Source organism: Lathyrus oleraceus, chromosome 4, assembly GCF_024323335.1.
Source record: "Lathyrus oleraceus cultivar Zhongwan6 chromosome 4, CAAS_Psat_ZW6_1.0, whole genome shotgun sequence".
NCBI lineage: Eukaryota > Viridiplantae > Streptophyta > Magnoliopsida > Fabales > Fabaceae > Lathyrus > Lathyrus oleraceus.
In genome coordinates this window covers 65776997-65799931 of record NC_066582.1, presented here as the reverse complement: position 1 = coordinate 65799931, position 22935 = coordinate 65776997, and the positions used below count along the sequence as shown (strand labels likewise).

Sequence of the window (22935 nt, the reverse complement as noted above, 5' to 3'; positions counted from 1 at the left end):
TGTTTTTATTTATATAACCTAACAGGTTTTTCTAATTCACAATTTTTACATGTAACATCTCACTATTATAACCTAACCTTACAACTTCTCTAAAAACTTAATTTCTCCTTCCATTCTCAATTTTTCATAAATTATAATTTAAATTAAATAAATATATAGTTTAAATAAATATTTAATTCAAATAATTATTTAATCAAGGTTTCTATATTTCTACTCTTTCAACCTATTACAAAATAATTAAATATATCTAATTATCTGTAATAATCTCAACAATAATATTTTATTTTTTGTTCTCCAATTCCATAACCCCAATAATTATTAAATTACCATCTTACACACCTAAAAGCATCAAAATTCTAGTATAATGAATAAAACACACCAACAATTTAATAAATACACGATTTAAAAGTCAGGTTGTTACAACTCTCCCATACTTAAAAGGATTTTTATCCTCGAAAATTACCTGACAAAAACAGATCCGGATAAGATTCTTTCATCTGACTCTCTAGTTCCCAAGTCAAACTTCCTCCAGCAGCTCCTCCCCAGACAACCTTTACTAAAGCAATCTCCTTCCCTCTGAGTTATTTCACTTCTCGATCCTCAATCCTTATAGGAAATACTTCAACAGTCAGATTATCTCTTACTTGCACATCGTCCATTTGGATTATATGTGACAGATCGAGAATATACTTTCGAAGCTGAGACACATGGAAAATATCATAGAGGTTCAAAAGAGACGGTGATAAGGCCACCCTGTAGGTAACATCTCCAATCCTCTGGGAAATCTGATATGAACCGATAAAACAAGCAGTAAGTTTCTTAGACTTCAAAGCCCTCTCAACACCGTTCACAAGAGTGACTCTCAGAAACACATGACCGCCCTCTCAGAATTCAAGAGCCTTCCTCCTCTTATCTTGATAGCTCTTCTGCCTACTCTGAGATGCCTTCATCTTCTCTTGGATCATCTTCACTTTCTTTGTAGTCTATTGCATAATCTTTGGTTCAAGTACAACACTCTCTCTAGACTCATACCAACATAGATGAGTCATACACCTCCTCTCATACAACGTTTTGAATGGTGTCATTCAAATACTTGAATGATAGCTGTTATTATATGTAAGCTCGATCAATGACAGAAAACCGTCTCAAGCACCTCATTGCTCTAAGACATAAACCTTCAAAAGATCCTCCAAAGACTGAATAGTCATCTCAGTCTTAACCATCGATCTATGGATGATAAGCAGAACTTAACTTCAACTTAGTACCCAAAACCTCCTGTAAGTTGTCCCAAAACCTGGATGTGAATCTCGGATCTCTGTCAGGCATAATACTTGACGGAATACTATGAAGCTTCACAGTCACAATAATTTAAATCTTAGCTAGCTTCTACAATGGAAAACTGATCTTAATCAGGATGAACTGTGTTGATTTATTCAGCCTATCCCCGATCACCCAAATCGCATCAACCCCTCTAATGGTATTTTGTAACCCCGTCAAAACCTATAGTACAGTACGAAGATGTCCAACATGGTCTTTATCTGATTTAGAGTACCCTAGAATATCATCAATAAACACCACTATGAACTTATCTAAATAGGGATGGAAGATCATATTCATATGCTCCATAAATACACGAGGGGAATTGGAAACACCGAACGACATCACCGAGTACTCATAGTGACTGTATCATATCCTAAATGTAGTCTTCAGGATATCCTCATCCTTCACTCAAATCTGATGATAACCTAACCTCAAGTCGATCTTACTGAAAATACAGACACCCACTAACTGATCCTTAAGGTCATTGATCCTGGGAAGAGAATACTTATTCTTGATGGTGAGCTTATTCAGCTCACAATAATCAACACACAATCTCATATTGTCGTCTTTCTTTTTCACTAAGAACACTAGAGCTCCCCAAGATGAAACACTTGGTCTAACGAATTTCTTATCAAGTAGATCTTCCAGTTGACTCTTCAGCTCGCTCAATTCTGCTGAGACATTCTTTAAGGTGCCATCTGTCGCAACTGGTGCGAAAAAAACAACCGGCGAGGAAAAAGAAACAGAAGAGTCGCCACCGTTTGTTATTTATCTTAAAGGAAGGAAAGGAAACGATCGAAGAAAACCTTAAGAGAAATGAAAAGACAAGGTCTCGCAACCAAATCTAGGGTTCGGGAGTCGATTATGCGAAGGGAAGGTATTAGCATCCCTACGCATCCGTAGTACTCTACGGGATCCACTCTTGTTGTTCTAGTCTAAAGGGTGTAGGTATATCTAATATACTATTTACTAAAAGAGGGTTAAAAGAAAAATGACTCGCAAGGATGTCGCATCCACTGCTTACGTATCTCATTTGAGTATGAGAATCAGAGTCTTCGTAGCTCAGCTACCTACGGGCTAAAAAGAAGTGTGCTCGGTAAGACATCGTGTCTTATGCCTACGTACCTCATCTGGAATGAGAATCAGAGCAAAACGTAGTTCAGCTAACTACGGGAACAAGGGTCTCGATTGCAACTAGGGCAAGAGAAAAGGAATGTCTCGATCGTAACGAGGGTGAGAGAAAAGAATCGCAGCAAGGGCGAAAGCAAACAAGGATTATTTGTTAGTCGTCAGTCAAAAACTCGGCAAGACATCACGTCTCGTGCCTACGTATCTCATCTGAACATGAGAATCAGAGTTGTCGTAGTTCGGCTAACTAGGGGTTAAGGGATTGCCATCTGAACATGGACTTACAAAGGAGGACACAGCTGTGTCAAAGGAAAGTGGGCAATGTGTTCAACGTCCTAGCAGTAGGTGTCGCAGCTCGCTGAATCGAGTCTTAGGCAGTTACCTCTTTGCAATAGAACGGACTGACATGCCACAAGATCGGAGACGCACAGAAGGTCTACAAGTGGGGAAGCTCTGCCCTAGAGTTGTCATACAATATGGACCTATGTGTTAGGATTTACAGAAGGTAACATCTACCTAATGTTAGCATGCAAAGAATAAGGGAATTCTACCTATGTTATCATACAAAGGGTTCTACCTAATGGGTGCTACCTAAACGGAACAAGAGTCGACGGATGGAGCAAGGAGAGGAGCCACGGATAAGGGTAGACGGTGATGCCTGAGGCAATCGACTTACAGGTTGATGGCGATGCATGAAGCAATCAACTTACAAGAGGATGGATGAATACGTGTTGGTTCTGTTAAGTTTTGAAAATGATTACTCGACGTTGGATCGAGCTTTTGATCTTGTTTTGAAATGATTATCGGATGTTCATTTTAATTCTTGTATTAACAGATGAATAAAGAATGAAAAAATAAACATTATACACTTCATGGAAGAGGGGTACATTTGTTATGAATGGGGATTGTTCATGGCAATCAAACAATAAGAATATATGCCTCATACATCATACAAGTAGGCAACAGTTAACCAAACAAATCAGATAAGTAAACAGGTATGTAATTGAATCAAAGAATCAAAGAATGGAATAATGGAGCATTAAACAATGCCTTAGAAGTATGAACATGTCAAACAATCAAACAATAGTATGCATGGATGAAAGAAACAAGTATGAAAGATGATAGATGAATCAGACAGATGAAAAGGTGTGCAAGAAAGGGGTTCACTGAATAATTTAATCAGGAAATGATGCAAGGATCAAATAAAATCAAGATGAAAGGCCTATAATACATGGCATATGAGATTAACAAGGGAGGATCAAAAGATCTCTTCAATCGCCATAAGCAATCCCTAAGTCAAACATCGATCATAAGAAAGTCAACTGAAAATTCAAGTCAACTTAAAAAATATCAAATAAATAGCAAACTAATCAAGAAAATTATGAAAAATTAAACTAAGTTAGGTGGGGTCAGGACATCATCATCCCCCAAAAAGATTTTAAAAATAACAAAAATTGGTTCATAAATTAATTGAAATAAAATAAAGATCAAAACAAAAGTCAATCAACCAAACTAGGTTAAAAATAAATCCAAAATAAATAAAAAAAAGGAATTAAATTCCAAGAAAAGGTCAGGTTGACCATGAGACAGTGGTCAACCTTCATCCCATAAATCAAAAGCTAAAAAAAATTTTAAGACATAAAAGTAAAATCAAGAAAAAAATGTGTGTTAAAATGGACCATTTAGAATAAATAATTAAAATAAAATATTAACATTAAATAAATACGAAAATAAAAATTAAATAAAATTAAGTAAGACATTAAGAAATATGGAAAATATTTTTGGATATTTTTATGAATAAAGAAAATATTTTTTTATTAGTTAAAATCAAAATAGAATAAAAATAAAAATTAAAAAAGAAAATGAAAATGGAGTGGACTAGTGCTAATGGGCCAGGAAAGGGAGGTGTGGAAAGCAGTTTGCGTAGGCCCAAGGTCCAAACAAAATATCCAGGCGTGACACCATGTAAATAACATTTTAATTCAAAAAATCATGTGGACATTGTATCAATTGGTCACGGGTACTTTAAGTGACTAGAAGACAAAAATAGGATGCACGGTCCAGATTAAAACACACGCTTTGGTTCTAAGGGCTATTAAGGTGCCACATCATCGTCTTCTTCATGAAGACAAGAAAACCCTAATGCCATGCAAAAAAATGCAGCCATGCAGTGAATTTTTTCCAACTTCCACTCAATAATACAAGCGCTATAGGGCACCAAATGACACGAAATAAAAACCAAAACTCAAGTACAAAATGTGTAGATTAACATGGTATCCTTGTTTGAATAAAATGATGACTTAATCATGGAGCAATGTTGTCAACAAGGTGACAACATGGGCACGGGCTAGGGCAAAAATTCAGCAGCACAAATTAATAACAATAACACAAGCATATGATTGGCATGGTAATGATGATGAGCATGGTAAGCAAGCATAAAAATAGCATGGTGCAAGCATGATATATCAATGGATGGCTGTGGAAAATGGACAAAAAATGTTACCTAGTGGAAGCTTGATGAAAGCAGATCTTTAATGCTCCTGCCTTGCCTTGCTCGAAAATTCACCAATGCCTATTAGGTTTAGGGTTTGCAGCTTTTAAATGTGGTGGATCCAATGTCCTCATGGGCCTTGAAATGAGTGATTTGTCCATAATCAAAATATGCCAAGTGAGGTGTAGAAATAGGGTATGTGAAATGTGTTATTTTGGGCCAAACTTAAGTGAATGGATATCCAATGCATGGCCAAATGAGGTAAAAAACGTGGGTTGGTTTGCATCATGGCTTGGCAAGCAAGAAATCCATTCTAAGGTGGTGACTTTATGGCCATGTAACTTGATGATCAAGTCACCAAATGATGAAATAATGCAAACAGTAGCCAGGAGAAGATCTGATGGTGGTCAGAAGTCAGAAAGCTCAACCTCTGATAGACAAAAGAATGCTCAGAAGGGAAAAGAGAAGTATGACAAGAAGAAGATCCAATGTTACTGCTGTAAGAAGTTTGGTCACTTTGCTAGAGACTGTTGGTCAAACAAGGAGAGAAAATCAGAAGAAACAAATATAGCCAGAAGTTCTGATGAAGAATCTGTGCTATTGATGGCCTCTGAATCTGATGATATGGATCTGATAGATTGGTGGTATATGGACATTGGTTGTTCAAATCATCTTACTGGAAACAAGAAATGGCTGGTTGACTTTGACTCTAAAAAGAGGACAAAGATCAGATGTGCTAATGATAAATATCTTAATGCAGAAGGTATGGGAAATGTCAGAGTGATTTTGAACAATGGGAAAACATCATTGATTCAGAACGTGTGGTATGTACCTGGCATCAGAAGCAATCTGATGAGTGTGGGACAATTAATTGAGAAAGGTTTTTCAGTTACCATGAAGGACAATCTTCTGAAGCTGTATGACTGCAATCAGAAGTTGATTATGGAGTCAGAACAGGGAAGGAATAGAACATTTAAGGTGAATGTCAGAACTGCAGACTCAGAATGTCTTAGTGCAACAAGTGCTGAGAAGGAGAGTGAGTTGTGGCACAGAAGATTTGGTCATTTGAATTTCAGAAGCTTAAAATATCTGAATTCAAAGAAGTTGGTACATGGAATTCCTGCAATTAAGAAGCCTGAAAAGTCATGCAAAGTTTGCATGGAAGGAAAACAACCACGATTGCCATTTGCGTCAGAAACTGCTCCAAGAGCAAAACATGCCTTGGGAGTTGTACATTCTGATGTGTGTGGTCCATTTCCAATAGCATCGATTGGAGGGAATAAATACTTTGTGTTATTTGTTGATGAATTCACAAGAATGACATGGGTATCCCTTATTAAGTTTAAACACGAGGTGCTTGATGAATTCAAGAAGTTCAGAATGAAGGCTGAGAATCAGAGTGGTCAGAAGTTGAAGATTCTTAGAACTGACGGTGGAGGTGAGTATAACTCCAAAGAGTTCCAGAAGTTCTGTGAGGAGAATGGAATTGAGCATGAGGTTACTGCTCCTTATACCCCTCAACACAATGGTCTTGCTGAAAGAAGAAATCGCACTTTGCTTGATATGGTGAGAAGCATGCTAAAGGAGAAGAAGCTTCCTCAGAAGCTCTGGGGAGAAGTTGTTGCCACTGCAACGTATGTACTCAACCGATGTCCTACGAAGAAGTTGAAGGAAATAGTTCCAATACAGAAGTGGACTAGAGATAAGCAAAGTGTTAGTCATCTGAAGGTGTTTGGTTCTGTTTGCTATAAACATGTTCCAGAAGCCAGAAGACAGAATCTGGATGATAGAAGCAAAGTGATGATTCTGATAGGGTACCACAGTACAGGTGCATACAAGCTATATTGTCCAGAAACCAATAAAATTGAATTCAGCAGAGATGTGATTGTGAAGGAATCAGAATTTTGGAATTGGGATAAGTCTCAATCTGATTCTGATGTTAGAACTTCTGAAGAAAGGTCAGTGTTAAGAATTTCTGAAGTTGGAGTAAACTCTGACGTTGATTCTGATTCTGATAGTGATTCTGACTCTGGAGAAGACTCAGAAGATGAAGGTGACTCTGATGATCCAGACTCTGATGACCCAGACTCTGATGGTAATCCAGATTCTGGTGGCAATTCAGACTCTGAAAATATGCCAGACCCTGAAGATGGTCAAAGCTCTGGAGGAAGTCAACCATCTGAAGCTAGAAACTCTGAAACTCAAGACTCTGAACAAGTTCAGAGACCACAAAGAATCAGAAACATCCCTAGAAGATATGTAGAATTTGACATGCTGCAAGACACTGAAGTAGACTCTGAATGAGAAGTTATTCAGTGTGCCATGTTAGTAGACTCTGAACCCATGAGTACAGAAGACTCTCTTAAGCAGAAGCTCTGGCTGAAGGCCATGAAAGAAGAACTTGATGCTATAGAGAGAAACAAGACTTGGAAGCTGACAGAACTTCCAAAAGACAAGAAAGTCATCAGCGTCAGATGGGTTTTCAAGCAGAAGTTAAAGCCAGATGGTTCAATTGGCAAACATAAAGCAAGGTTGGTAGCCAGAGGATTTCTACAGAAACCTGGGCTGGATTACTCTGAAGTGTTTGTACCTGTAGCAAGACATGAAACAATCAGAATGGTGATTGCAATAGCTGCTAACAGGAATTGGCCTCTGATGCATTTAGATGTAAAATCTGCATTTCCGAACGGTCCATTAGAAGAAGAAGTTTACGTGTCACAACCTCCTGGATTTGTGAAATAGAATCAGGAAGGGATGGTGTACAGATTATACAAAGCTCTATATGGATTGAAACAAGCGCCCAGAGCTTGGAATCAGAAGATTGATTCATTTTTCAAGAAGCAAGGCTTTCAGAAATGTGAGATGGAGTACGGTGTCTATGTTCAGCATACTTCTGAAGGAAATATGACTCTGGTATGTTTATATGTTGATGATATACTGCTGACTGGAAGTTCTGAACAGGAGATAGCCAAGTTCAAGAAAGTTCTGATGAATGAATTCGAAATGACTGATCTAGCCAAAATGACATACTTTCTAGGGATGGAGTTCAGATACTCTGAGAAAGGTATTATTTTGCATCAGCTCAAGTATGAATTAGAACTTCTGAAGAGATTTAATCTGAAGAATTGTAACATTGCTGTCACACCTTCTGATACAAATCAGAAACTGGATTCTGACTCTGATGGAAAGGATGTGGACGCTACAACCTTCAAACAGTTGGTTGGTTCTCTGAGGTATTTGTGCAATACCATACCTGATATTTGCTATTCAGTTGGGATGGTTAGTAGGTTCATTAGTAAACCTAAGTGGTCCCATTACCAAGCTGCTGTCAGGATTCTGAGGTATATCAAGGGAACTCTGAGGTATGGAGTATTATTTCCTTCTGGAAGAAAGGATAAGTCAGAACTTTTGAGTTATTCAGATTCTGATTGGTGTGGAGACAGAGTTGACAGAAGAAGTACATCTGGGTACTTATTCAAATTTTTGGGAGGTCCCATTTCTTGGTGTTCCAAGAAGCAACCTGTTGTGGCGTTGTCAACTTGTGAAGCTGAATACATTGCAGGTGCTGTTAGTGCATGCCAAGTTGTGTGGATTCTGAATCTACTGCAGGATCTGAAGATTAAAGTAAACAAACCTCTGAAGCTGATGATTGACAACAAATCTGCAATCAATCTTGCCAGAAACCCAGTGTTGCATGGGAGAAGCAAGCACATTGAGACCAAGTATCATTTTCTGAGACATCAAGTTCAGAGGGGAGTGTTAGAAGTTGTACACTACAGCACTCAGAAACAGTTGGCAGATGTTCTGACGAAAGCTATCAAGACTGATCAATTTCTTAGATTAAGGGATGGAATTGGTGTTACAAGTTTTGATGGAATATGAATTAAGGGATGGTATTAGAAGTAATTCATATTTATTAGTTGTACTATTTTCTTAGCCCCTAAGTTTGTTAGAGGGTATGTTAGTATTTTATCCTATTCTAGTAACCCTAGTTTTAGCTTATAAATAGGGTGGCAATCATTGTAACTTTTATCATGTTTTTAGCCGTCATTCTCTTAATAGAATATTTCCGTTCATCATTTATTCTACCTTTGCACCAACACTATCAAATAAAAAAATAAAAAGTGAAGGGGTTAAAGAAGGTAGAAAAAATGGTATTATGGGTTAAAGAAGGGGTTGAATTTCGAAGAACAAATAGGTCGAATATTATGTGTTTCTGAGTTTGTGAACGTTGAAGGTGTGAATTTGTGTGTGAGAATTTCTAGAAAATTGACGAAGATATTGGTTTATGGGTTTGTGTTCGTTGAAGGTTTGAATGGATCTTCAAGGTTTTGTGGTAAAATGTTAATGGTACGAGTTTTTGAGTTTGGATTCTTTGAAGATTTAAAGAAATCTTCACATATTCCTGAAAAGTTCTTGAATGTATGAAGAATCGAGAAAGAGGTAAGAGAAAGATGAAGATTAGAGAGAGAAAGAAAGTGATTTTGTGAATGTGAACCTGATACATATGTTTAACATCGATGAGATGGAGGAACAAGGAAATCTTGATAGAACGAATGAGATGACCCACGTGTGCGGTGTGGAAGATAAGAAGATAGGGATTTAATCACAATCTTGATGGTGATTCCAGCGAGTAACACGCCTGAGAAAAGCTAACACAACCCCAGTAGTATGGATGGACAAGTAAAGAGGAAAATGTGATGGAGAAAAAATTAGAGCAATATTATAGTGATATCATATTAACATCTAGAGTAGAATGAAAAATAATTTTATTGAAGACTCAATAAAAAAGTGAATGCTTAATTTACAAGTGTCAAGGTGTTGCCCTTAAATACTCTTTAACTAGCTAGAAAATAGTTGACTTAATTACACTAAAAGGGCATAAAAGACAAAATAAGATACATAAAGTTACAATTTAATAAATCCCAATAAGACATAAAGTTTTGTTCAATACTCATAAGAAAAAGTAACATCCTATGTGAATCACTAATCAAATAGTAAATGAAATAATTAAATATATGTTATTTAGATATCACGTGAAAATAATTAAATATTCTCAGATTTCGAAGATGCATCTCTAGATGCACCATAAAATATTAAATAAATCAGAGATGCATCTCCGTAACAATTTAAAATATATACAATGCATAGTCATTTTATAAGTTTATTGTATCGGAGATGCATCTCTATTTATTTTACGGAGATGTATCACTGTAACCCATCAGAACAGAATAATACATGTTATGTTTTGTTTACGTGTATTCAAATGAAGATTTAATTCATACAATCCATATAAACCATACAATTCATATGCAAAAAATAACGTATATAAATCCAGATGGTCCAAACGTTATATATAAATAAAGTTAAATACAATAATAAAGTAGCATGAGGTGAAAATAAAATAGAATTCATAATACAACTATTATATATTATTGTACTCCAGTGTATGTCATACTACATCTCCTCTACCTCATATGTCCCCTTGGACTCCTCAACCATCAATTTCCCCTACCCTCGGGCGCTATCTCCGATGCATGAATGCCCCGCGTGCCTCCATCATGATGGCATCTAGGACCTGCCTCACATCAAACCCATCAGAGAAGATATCTTTGTCAATTCATGCCTGTGTAATCGCCACTATGCGACGACATCTAGGCAAGACATCCTCAACATGATCTAACTGTGCCTACTCCTCCTCTAGTATCTTCCGATGAGCTGGTCTCGGTGGATCTTCTGGAGCAGCATACACCATATACGGATGTGACACCCTGATATACCCATCGACGTAACTTCAGTCGCTCACAGCTATGGTACTTCATGCCTCCTCCGATAACAGATGACTCTCATAATCATCAAACATGACATTCATGTATCTACGTGTCAAAGTAGGAGGAGCAGATACAATAGGGTGTCTGGGAATGGTCTGAGTATAGTCGAACAACCGCATGACAAACTCGAGAAGATGAAGAGCAGTGAGACATGATCTGCAGGTTAACCATATAGAGTATGACACTATCTTGTCAAATGGTTGCGTCTCGCGGTGATCGACAAGTAGACTAAACAAGCGACCCCCCAGTTGTAGTCATGGATCTACTCAAAATCCTCGAAGTACCGTAGGTAGATGAAATATGTATAAGTGACACTCTTATCCACAAAAATCATAGTGTCAACCAAATATAGTAGGTATGCTCTAATAGCATGCGCTCTGTGGAGCCTCATTTGCTCGTCATCACCTATGGCCTACTGTGCTCTCTAGAGCTCATATGTATATACCTTTTTCAAGTATTCAAACCTAGCATGAGCCCCCCTGATTTTATCCAATTCTTCCTTCACTTCCGCTAGGTCAGCCCCCAGATAGTCTACCATCATCTCGAGTGCCTCGTCTTTGGTAATCCTCATATGATCTAGAATTTCCCCCTGATCGAAAGATGTAGAAAACACGACACATTGTCGAGTGTGATAGACATCTCACCAAGCAGGAAATAAAATGACGAGGTCTCAGAGTGTCATCTCTCCGTGAATGCATTAAGCATCATGTGGTTGACCGTAATATAACTAGTCATGCATAAGTCCTTCATCTCATATAGGGACAAAGCTGCCTGAAACCAATCATCATTCGGCTGAGGCAAGTCAGTAATCTTTCGTTTGTGGTTAACAAACTTCAGCGGATCATGGTCCTATAGAAAATAAAAAACAATCAGAAACTTGTCAATTAAAATAAACGTAAATTAAAAAGAATGAGTCCAACTAATGCTACCTCTCCGTTCCAAATATGTCTGGTTGTATGGTCTCAGTACAGGGGCAGTAGTGACAACTCTACAGGGTCTTCTCCAAATACCTCTGACTTAACATCCTCAACATCCTCACTATCCGGAGGCGGCACTGGCTTAGCAACATCAGCACTAAAAGATGGTACTTGCTCAGAAGTATCAACAATATCAGTAGTAGGAGGTTCCTCTGGTACCACTAGTGACTCAGGTACCTCTGATGCCTGAGGGAGGATGAAGGGAGTGATGTGTCGGTAGATGAAAATCGTCTTCTATAAAAAAAAGAAGATGGAGAAGTATGACGAGAAGCATGAGTCTCAGAAGTAGATATCTTCACATGACCAGAGAAAACATTAGCCTCTAAAACCTGACTCTTCTCTCACCGTACGGATCCATGTTGTGCAACTCTCTCGTGCATCAGCATATCGTGTCTATCAACCATAATGCCTGTAAGTTAAAGTAAATTAGACAATTAACGCAAGCAACCAACACTATAAATAAGAAAATAAAATAAAATAAAAAGACTGAGAAAATTCCAGAGATACATCTCGGGTTATTAGAAAACTTAAACGTTGAAAAATTCTAGAGATGTATCTCCGAAATTTTCTGCAAGAAAGTAGGTGCGTCAATGGCGAAGAAAGCTCTTGTTAAATAAAGAAGATGAAGAATATATTTAAATGCATAAAATTTCTTTTAAATGACAAATATTTATGACACTAAATCAATCACAAAAATTAAATGTTGCACACCACAGTAGAGAAAGTTAAAGTCGTCGTTGACTTAAATTGATTCAATATGCTTATCAAAATAATATTTTAGTTAAGGGACCAAATTAATTCTAAATCAAAGATAAGTGGAAAAAAATATTTAGCCTAAATATTAGCATAAACCTAAGTAGTTTGCTGAAGAAAAACATCTTGTTACTATCAGACGTAGAGAATGAGCATTTTTTAATTTTTTTTAGAATTTAGGAGAAACGCATAGTGTGTATTGAACTAACTCCAAATAAAATGACGATTTCAAAACCAAAAATTATAAAATAAATAAGGCTCTTAAAGTTTGACTATTGTTGTTCTAAGAGCATTCAAGTGCAATAACTAATAGATAAAACAATTGAATCTATCAACAACAGAATCGTGGTTAACATAATATGTCAACAATAGTGAAAAAAGATTGTTCCCCATTTAAATTCACAAAATATGACAATTCTCACTTACAGGCAAAGAATATTGGATAATTTGTTAGATGAGAATCTGAACATTAACAAATTTACACACGACCAACCTATTTCTTTCATACAAACTATGATTTTTTTCTTTAGTTACAAAAACAAGACTAACCAAACCATGTATAAAAGAGAACCTTTTGGTCTCACCGGTTATTACTATTTTTGAAAAAATTGAAATCCCATCGTCGCATTAAGCCATCCATGACATGCCCAGCAGGATTTCTAACAACAGTTACCGTGGCTGTTGTATTATGTGATATGTCAGTGTCTGATGAACTTTGTAAACTAACAGAGCTATCACTGCGAGCAGAACCACTTGTATTGCTAGACTCGGTTACGGATAATGTGTTGTCCTGCGGTGGTGGCAGCTGCACTCCCCCAATTAGACTTGGCTCGGACTTCAAACAAAGGGAATGTTTCACTGCGACGGTATTTGGCTCAGCATTCAACGATGCAGATTCTTCTAATGGAATGGAAATGTTTTTAGGTTTTGAATCTGTTCTGTGTTCGACTAGAGAAGATTCTTTCTCCATAGGTTTAGAAATCTCCTGTGAAGAATCATGTGAGTTGTCTTTATCAGATAGCTCTACAGATACATAAGCAACACCGCTACTGGCTGGTGGTTTTTCTGCCTTCGGATTTTGTACTTCCAGGTCCTTCAGTGACTCCATTACTGCTTCCATTAACATCTGAATATCATAAAGAGCATCTAAGTCATCAAGTATTTTGATCAGGTAGTAATTAGATCATGTAAAGTCATCAAGTTGACTCACTCTTTCCTCCTCCTCTGCACTAGATGGAAAACCTGCAAGGTCTTCAAGTTGATATTCCACATACTGATCGTCATCCAATGCTGCGGGAACATGGGGGGCATAGGGATGACCATCGGACAACTCAAAGCTTATCATGGACGAAGACGATGGGGATGTATCACTGCACTTCTCTTCCTGCTTGCAAGGAAATCATGCAAACTGTGAGAATCTAGTTCATTTCTGCAGTTTAAGTACTCTTCCCTAACTCCTTTGACTACATATATTCCTCTATTTCATCCTGAAGTTTGATATTTGAATGACATTCTTGAAGCCCAGGTACTGGGCCCTCATGGGTAGAAGTAGGTTAAACTAGAAGTGGTCATCCACCACAGGCAAAAAAAATGCAGTGGCCTAGATAGAGAAGGGATAAAAAAGGTGAAAAGGAAATACCTCATTTCTGCATTGTTCATCTTTTGAAGAAATATCAGATGGAACCTGAGAAAAATCATGCAATATAAATTCATAAAAAACTAAAAACAATGCCACAAAAATAATTCAAATACAATTGAAATCATCGTATCAAGCAGCCACATCTTCACTGGCCCATGCCATACAATTCAAAACAATGTGTAACAAAAAAAGAGTTCAATTCTTTTTTCCCCATTACTTTAACTTGCGAAAATTGGACGATTTCTCGATTTGTGCGTGTCATGCTAATCTTCTCGGTATCCTTCCAATATTATCAGATGTCCCTGAAGATAGTTCAATGTTTTTAAAACACATCTAAGAGCTAATAAATACAAACCTCCATCCTACTCATTGGTCGTCTTGAACGGACTTCCTTAATAGCATCTATAGTACTGCTAGTTGATGGTTCTGTATCAAACAAATAAACAAAGTAAGAGATTTATAAACACAAATCCTAATAGAAACCATGCAGAAGAAATAGTTAAGAAACTAGGTGACTTGACTCATGCCTTTGTTTTTAGATGATGATTCATTGTTGTGGCCTAATTCATGCACAGATCTCCATGCATCCTGAGTGAAGAGTCAAGTTTTAAAAATGTTCACTATTTAACAGTGAAATTTTATCAAAATGGAATCAATGATATGCATTGCTGATTTTACCTTACCAAAGTAATCATTCACAGGGTCAAAAAATGATTCCCCAACCTCATCCTCGGGAGGTTGCAAAACATTGTGAAAAAAGATGTTTATCGAATCAAAGTAAAACTGAGGACGTGGAGAATTGTGATCTCCCTCAAATTTAATTATGTTTTTGTCTCCCTGCAAAGCACAGACACCCATATTGCAGGGCATAAAACATCTTTTCAATATAAAACAAAGAGCAAATGAAAGCAGCTTTAAACATCCGGAGGACATATTTTATAATTTCAAAAGCATTAGCCATGATGTAAAGCCTACAAAATGTCACAAGGACTTAAACTAGCTCAACAGAACAATAAGTCCACAATTATAAATGAGATAGTAATTATTTTTTATAGAAAAAGGAACTCCCGTTAAAACACTTACCATGTAAGCCTCAAATATACGATCAGAGTGATGAGGTTGTATAAAATCATCTTCAATGGCATGCCCTAATAGAGCTGGAACAAAACAAGATTTTGCTACCTGCAAGCAAACAAATAATGAGTGAATATGATGCATAGTTCAAAAATTGAAAAACCAAAAGCAATACATGATCAAGAGGGAAAAAAAACAGTTATACACATTATTTTCGTTTCTTTCAATTTTCTGCTTTGCATCATCGGGACAAAATCAGATTAGACAAAAAAAAACTGAATAAAATCAGATCTTTCTAAAACATAATGCAGCATGTACTCATATTGTAAGGAACACAAATCATTAGTCTTTAGCATGTACTTAAACCACTTCACAGTTTTCCACAGGTTTAGCAATTAGCATCCAAAATTTTGAAAATGAACACAGTAAAGCTGATTCTGGTTAAAATTTTACAAATTTCCGGTTTAGCAATTAGGAAGCAACAAGGAGAAGCAGAAGATGTAAGACCCTTCCCCATTATCACCAAAAGTATACTTTTAATTGCACATTTTCCTCTATAGGCTAGTTGAAATTATGAACTATTTGAATCAAAGTAGCATACCTCATTTATTGACTAGCAAAGGTTTCACTGCCAATGATATTTGCAACTAATCAAGTAAATGTACAAGAAATTCAAGTATTCAACACAATTTGTGGGAAATATATTATGAATAAATTATATGTGAACTTGGAGACTCATTTGACTGAATAACTTATAAGTCTATAACTACGGTAGAAAAAAGGAGGCACAATGTATGCATTTATTTTCTTCAAGTTCAAGCTAAAATCTATGTTTTTTTAACTAAGCGTGGGCAAGGATGGAAATTTTGACATTTATGTTGAAAAGTAATGAGGAAAAACAAAGGTTACTAGCTTATCACTTTTATGTTGGACCACTCGATCATTTCATAAAAACAGTCAAATAATAGTAACTTCTTCAAGTTCAAGCTAAAATCTATATGTTTGTTTAACTAAGCTTGGCCATGGATGCAAATTTTGACATTTATGTTGAAAAGTAATGAGGAAAAACAAAGGTTACTAGCTTATCACTTTTATGTTGAACCAAATGATCATTTCATAAAAACAGACAAATAATAGTAACTTATTCAATTAAATAACTTTCTACCAAAAAAATGAAAAACCAAATAATAACAATAAAATTAAAGGAAAAACAACCTTGATGGTATTGAGGTCTGTTATGTCAAATTTTGCTTTCTTTTGGATTGCTCTTCGCATGTACTGGATTGCAAACTTTACCTGTTACAAGAAAAATGAAACAGAATCAACATAACAAAAAGTATCGTCACCGAAAAAAATGTTCGCCAAGCATGTTAATTAGACGGATCATATGATGTTAGTTATTCACTATAAGATCAATACACAGCTTATTTAAGATATTTTCTGCAGCAGCGGCGACTATAGTAATTGAAGAAGGTTTGTATGACTATGATTGTAGGTGTTAAGAGTCTCACATCGTATTATATATGCTTTGAACATGTGTTTATAAGTGGGGGCATTCCTCACTTTACCAACCGGTTTTGTAGGGTTGAGTTAGGCCCAACCACACATTCTTAAGTTGGTATCAGAGCCTCGTTTAAGATCCGGTCTGCCACCTACTATGGTTTCCGCTATCGGGCCACCCACCATTTATTTTCACGCTCCAGTTGTCTAGTCCTGAGCATGAAGGGGTGTGTGTGTTAGGAGTCTCACATCGTATTATATATGCTTTGAACATGTGTTTATAAGTGGAGGTAGTCCTCACTCTACCAACCGGTTTTGTAGGGTTGAGTTAGGCCCAACAACACATTCTTAAGTGTAGGTAATGCGACCTCCTCAAGACGGAAACAGTGGCATGTCATGAGGTTTCTTGCAAGTTATCAAAAGTCCCAACAATCCAAATGATAAATTAATACTAGTAGCTTGCTTGACAAACTTATGCAAGGCAAGGCAATAACAGCGATTTAACGCTGCATGTCTCTTGGCAAAAAGTTTCACGTGGTAGAATAATCTGTTTTTTTCATTGGGAAAGTGGTATACAAGACCAGTGTTATTAATAGCGGCCTGGAGCGGCACTATCCCAGGAAGTTGTCCCGGCGCGGCTACCCTCCGCTAAAGAGGAGCGCTGCAAGTCACGGTTTCAAATCGTGGCCGCTACATGTGGGATAGTGGGTCGCGAAGCAGAGCAGTTTCCCGGTCCAACCCACTTTCTATGTTTTTGTTGCGAAATCCCCAAAATACCTGTGTTTTTGTTGCGAAATCCCCAAAATACTCTTAATTTTTTTTCATTTGCCCTAAATTCCATTTCCTCTCCCTCAATCGCATATGACTCTTTACTTCTTCTCCTCTCTCGCGTTTTATTCCATTCGTATCTTTCTTCTTCTTCCTCTATTCATCTTCTTCTTCCTCTATTCTTCTTTTCTTCTTCCTCTATTCTTCTTCATCCTGTATTCTTTTTTTCTTCCTGTATAAATTATCTAAATCAATATACTTCTCTGTTTTATCATTAGCATCTGTTTCTTTAAATTAATAATAGTCTGAAGTTTGAAGTTTGAATTCTGAGATGTGACATTTTGATTAAATTTAAGACTTGTTGATGTTGAATTGATCAAGAGTTTTTTATCAAACCTTGTATTTTGATAATTTGATTTGTAAATCTTTTATGGGTTTTGTTTCATTGTATTATTGAGTTATTTGTTTGATTTATTTTTGTAGTTACTATTGATATAATTTGTTTAAAAAAATAATTAAATAGCGGTCATCCCACTATCCACTATCCCATTTTTGGAGTCGGCAGCTCCGCTCCACTATCCGGGATTGATAACTCTGCACAAGACCACCAATCCACTGCTTAAAAGCTTTCTGAATCTATATGGAGTTCTTCCAGAAACAATAAATAGTTTTGAGTAGGGTTGTTCATGGTACAGCTCAGTGAGAAAACCAAACCGAACCTAACCAAGCCATAGTAAAAATTCACTCAAACCGAACCATTTCAATTTACTCTGAACCGAACAGAACCAAAATTATTGGTTTGGTATACCGTTTCAAAATTCCGAACTGTACCGAACTGTTAGAAGACAATTTTTCCCAAACCAAACCATTTGTTTAAGAGCCAAACCATTAAACTAACTTTCAATAAAACTTGTTTTTAGTATCTCATTTTCAGTTTCAGTTCGGTTCTAAAACTGTTTGCGCAAAATGGTTTGGTTCACTAACCAAACATAACAGTTTGGTTACTTTAACTTCAGTTCGGTTCACGTTTTTTTTTAACAGTCCTAGTTTTGAGGGCAGAGAAACACACACACACACTATGAATAGAGAATTAGCACATAATATTGTGGGCATGGAATACATAGTGGGGAATATTCTACTACAGCATAACAGAATGCCTATGTTGGAAGGTTTTAGGACCCTTTGGGCACACGGAGGTTGGCAGACCCTCAAATACTTGTTTCAAGAAACATGCAATTTCTTTGTTCTTCTAGGTTTACAAGAGACCGGGAGCCTTTAACCTTAACGTTCCTCAATCCTTATAATGCACTAATGTCTCTTCTCCATCCGATCCTCTTTTTACAATCTAACATATTTCTATTAGCCTAACCACCAAAGAAAGTCCTATAGTAATTGCTCCTGACCAGTATGACAAATTCGGCTTTTATATCTTCTAATGCAGGCCTCAAACTGCAGGTATTTCCATCTTTAGTTGGTAATAAGGTTCAGAATGGAAAGAGAATTTCATTGGTATTGGTATTAGTTATAACATCTCCAGTGAAATATTTTTGTATCGGGCACACACCAGACTCAAAATAGTTCTGACTACCACACTGTAAAAGGATATAAAGTATTAAATGAGACTATACATTCAACATTTGGATAGATCGTTTCTATTTTTACCCCAAAAGAAAAGTAATACAAGATACTCACAGTGAACTTGGGAAGACGGACTTTATATGTATCTACAAGTTCCATCATCAAATCAACCAAATCAGAGAAGGGACTATCTAAAACCATCCCTGCAATTGAAGGATCCTCAGCTCCATACATAAGGCTGAAAGGGGTAACATCATTGATGCATAAGGAAAAGCCATTTTATTTAGCTAAAATGTAGGTCTGCATGGCTAAATAACCAAGGAGTTCATAAATTGAGTGCACTGAGTATGGAGAAACATTTGAATCAGAAGGGATTTAAGATATAGGAGTTTTTTTACCAAAAATACATTGCCACAAGTCTAGAAGAATACACGAATATATGATCAGATTCATCATTCTCAAGATTAAGAGCTAGTGATATAAACAATCTAAGTTCATAATGGCACTGAAAGATAACTTTCTTTTACAAGTCATTTCATCCACCACCTAACAGACTGCAATCTATGCCCTGTAGTTTCCTATAATAAATAATAATGAAATCTCAATGGAAGTAGTATCCAACAAATCAGGGAATACGTCTTAGTTCTTAGTCATAATTATGAAACAAATTACACTTCATTGCTACACAGCCCATGTTTAGGAGAAGACTTTTCCTAAACATCATTCAAAAGTATTAGTCATAATTATGAAACAAATTACACTTCATTGCTACACAGCCCATGTTTAGGAGCAAACTTTTCCTAAACATCACTCAAAAGTAAAGTTCAAAGGAATAAGAGAATGATGAAAACCTACCATGTTACAGCTCCCATTGAGCGGCCCCACAAGCCAATTAAAGATACATTTCCATCATTCCTCAGATAGTTGACCACAGCCGTTAGATCGTCCTTCTGAGAAAAGTTAAGAATGTCAAACAATCATATCACAGTAAAATAATAACAACAAAGCAAAATGGTAGTCATGATGTGTATGCAAAATCCCAGTACAGAATGAGTCTAAATGTTCTAATGTAATAAAAGAGAAACGTAAAACGAATGAAGGATAAGTGTCCTCCCCAATCATATAACAAGTTTTATAATTTCCACTGATGATATAGATATGACATTCAAATAAAACTTTTATTAAACTTAACTTGGACTAATTTGGAAATGAACTTGCAAAACATCAATGCGCAAGTTCTTGAACTCAGAAGATATTTTACCTCATTCCATCCGAGAGTGACATGCTCCCCTCCAGAAATCCCAGATCCCGAGAAATCCAGAGTGAAAACCGTAATATTTGAAGGAAGTAAAATTATAGCAGCTTCACTGGCATCAGCCCTACATCCACTGTTAATAAACATTGCAACCAATCAGCATGAGTCTATAAAATTGAAATCAATAAACTATACTACACCAAATGTAAGTCATGGATAAGAAAAAAAACTGCATAGAAGATGGCGAAAATAAGATAAGACTGCATTGAAGATGAAAGAGTACATTTTTGTTCAAGATTGTTTAAAACTTAGAAGGAAAAAAGGAGCTATTAGGTCTTCCATATGACATTACTACAACTAACAATATTCTTCCATCTCTACTATATCAGAACCTAGCTAACTACATGACTACTACTTAAATGTAGTTGAGTCTCACATTGGATGATAGTGTGGCCTAAATAGTGGTTATACGTGGTGACCTTACAAGTAGGTTTTGTAGGAAAAATTAAGTCATACACCAAATTTAAAATGGTATCAAAATCTATTCTAGATCAGTTGAGTCTTCTTTTATTGGGCCATATAGATCATGCTTCAGGAGTTCAATCTTGGGCGTGAGGGAGTATGTTGAAAGTTTCACAATGGATGGTGATATAGTCTAAATAGTGGTTATAACTTATAAATGATCGACATCTCTCACCCAACAAGTCAACTTTGTAGAATGAGTTAGACCCTTAGCCTGATTTTAAGAAACGTCGCAGTTATCACTTTTTCTTTTAATTTTGTGCTGGATCATCTATAATGTTCATTCTTATACACAAGGCAATGTGAAAGAATGTCATTTTGTCATACAAAATAAATTATGATCAAGATTATCATTATAATGTGTAAATACAGCGATTTTCATCATTTTGGCAAACCTATAAAATTATAAATCTATACAGCTTAAGGGATAATGACGGGTCTTAAGTATATCACGAATGCAAGTCAATTTCTAGTTATAGGTTGAATAGTACCCTAGTAGAAAATGCACATAGTAGAAATTAATTATTTAAATTTATCAAAGTGCAAGTATTAGTAAACCAAAACCCTTTCCTCAAAATGAATCAAACTAAATGCAGATATATCTATGTTTAACCATCTGTAAAATAAAATCACCAATCAAAGTAATCATATAGACTAAATTTTTAAAGGTAAAAAAAAAAGTAAAGGAAAGGAAAACGCACACAAACTTCAAAGGAGAATCTAAAATGCCCAGAAATTTTTTTGCAGTTCAATCGAACACTGTCCAATGACAATTGCTCGTCAAACAAAAAAAACATATTATCCTACAGTCACCTGTTTCCATGACAATATATTACACAAGGAAGAGGCTTTCCTTCAGCACTGACAATAGGAATGTAATGGCTGCATTGAAGAACATCACCCCGGCTATTTTTTAACTGCAAAATATCAATATACATCAGAGGCTGACCATATAGGTTTGCAAAAAAATAGATTGAGTATGACTTGATTCAAAGCATGGGGGAGACAAAAAAAATCAACAATTGAAGGTAGTTGAAGTTAGAACATCACATACACACTCTTTTATGTATGGAAATTGCAAAAGACGCATTCTACACAAAAGTAATCACCACAAAATAATTGTTCTAGAATAGAATTTTTCTTATCTTACTACATATCACTATTTATACGTAAGTAAATAACTTATCCTTTCATGCTGACATTCTAGGTAAGAAACACTTGTTGATAAAATACTTTTTAAAGCCTACCTCTACATCCTTCCGATGATACCATTTCCCTTTGAGCAAGAACTCTTGATCTAATAAATCACTTTTGGGGTCATATTCAGCTCTGCATCCAAGAAATAGACAGAAGCAGAACTAAATAGTTATGGAAACAGAAGAAATTATTGTTACAGATCTCAGTTTAATAACGCATCATGCATAAGTAAAAACCTATTTGGGAATTTAGGGTAATTAAAAAAAAGGGGAAAGCTTTGATTTGAAAAGGAATCGGAAAAATTGGATACCTTGGTGGACGAATGATGAAGTTGACAAGCTGTTCCATAGATTCGAGGGATGAATACGATGCATATACCTTTGAAAAGTTGAACAAGACGTATGAATGAATCAATTTGTAGAAGAGAGAGAAATAGGGTTGATGACGGTTATGAGACAAAAAGAAGAAGAAGAAGAAGAAGAAGAAGAAGTAAAGAGAGAAAGAAAGAAAAAGAGTCTTGTTATTGGGGATCGGTGGGTGGGTCTCTGTGTTTCCAACTTGTTCTTCTTTCTTTCTTCCATTGAAAAAAAACAAATATCACTATCTCGCACGTCACCATTTTTTTAATTTTTTTATTTACTTTCTTTTCAGGTTTACCAAGAATTATTCAAGTTATAAATTAAATTATTATTATTATAATAACATGCAAATTGGTGGTACACCGTGGCGGGGTATTAGTAATAATGATAAAGTTTCTTTCAAAAATAATGACAATTTGACCTGTCAGTGAATTTTTTAAGTTTTTGTTTTCTAAAGATTTTTTTGGTATCTTGAAGTTCTAAGAATTAAACTACTCCTTCCTTATGGGTTTTATTAAAACATTCCTACAAATTTTATACTAG

At 36.0% G+C, this 22935-nt stretch overlaps 1 protein-coding gene across 1 annotated transcript; it reads right to left on the bottom strand.

Annotated features, from left to right (window-relative positions):
• Positions 1-12869: 12869 nt before the first annotated feature.
• Positions 12870-22614, bottom strand: LOC127073395 (uncharacterized). Its single transcript, XM_051014548.1, has 14 exons — positions 22344-22614; positions 22084-22165; positions 21650-21753; positions 20321-20447; positions 19915-20009; positions 19174-19297; positions 16429-16509; positions 15223-15321; positions 14818-14976; positions 14667-14727; positions 14495-14565; positions 14140-14184; positions 13711-13884; positions 12870-13626 (listed from the first exon to the last, which is right to left on the bottom strand). The coding sequence occupies exons 1-14, from the start codon at positions 22379-22381 to the stop codon at positions 13081-13083; spliced, it is 1806 nt and encodes a 601-aa protein (XP_050870505.1). The 5' UTR covers positions 22382-22614; the 3' UTR covers positions 12870-13080.
• Between the last annotated feature and the right edge of the window lie 321 nt (positions 22615-22935).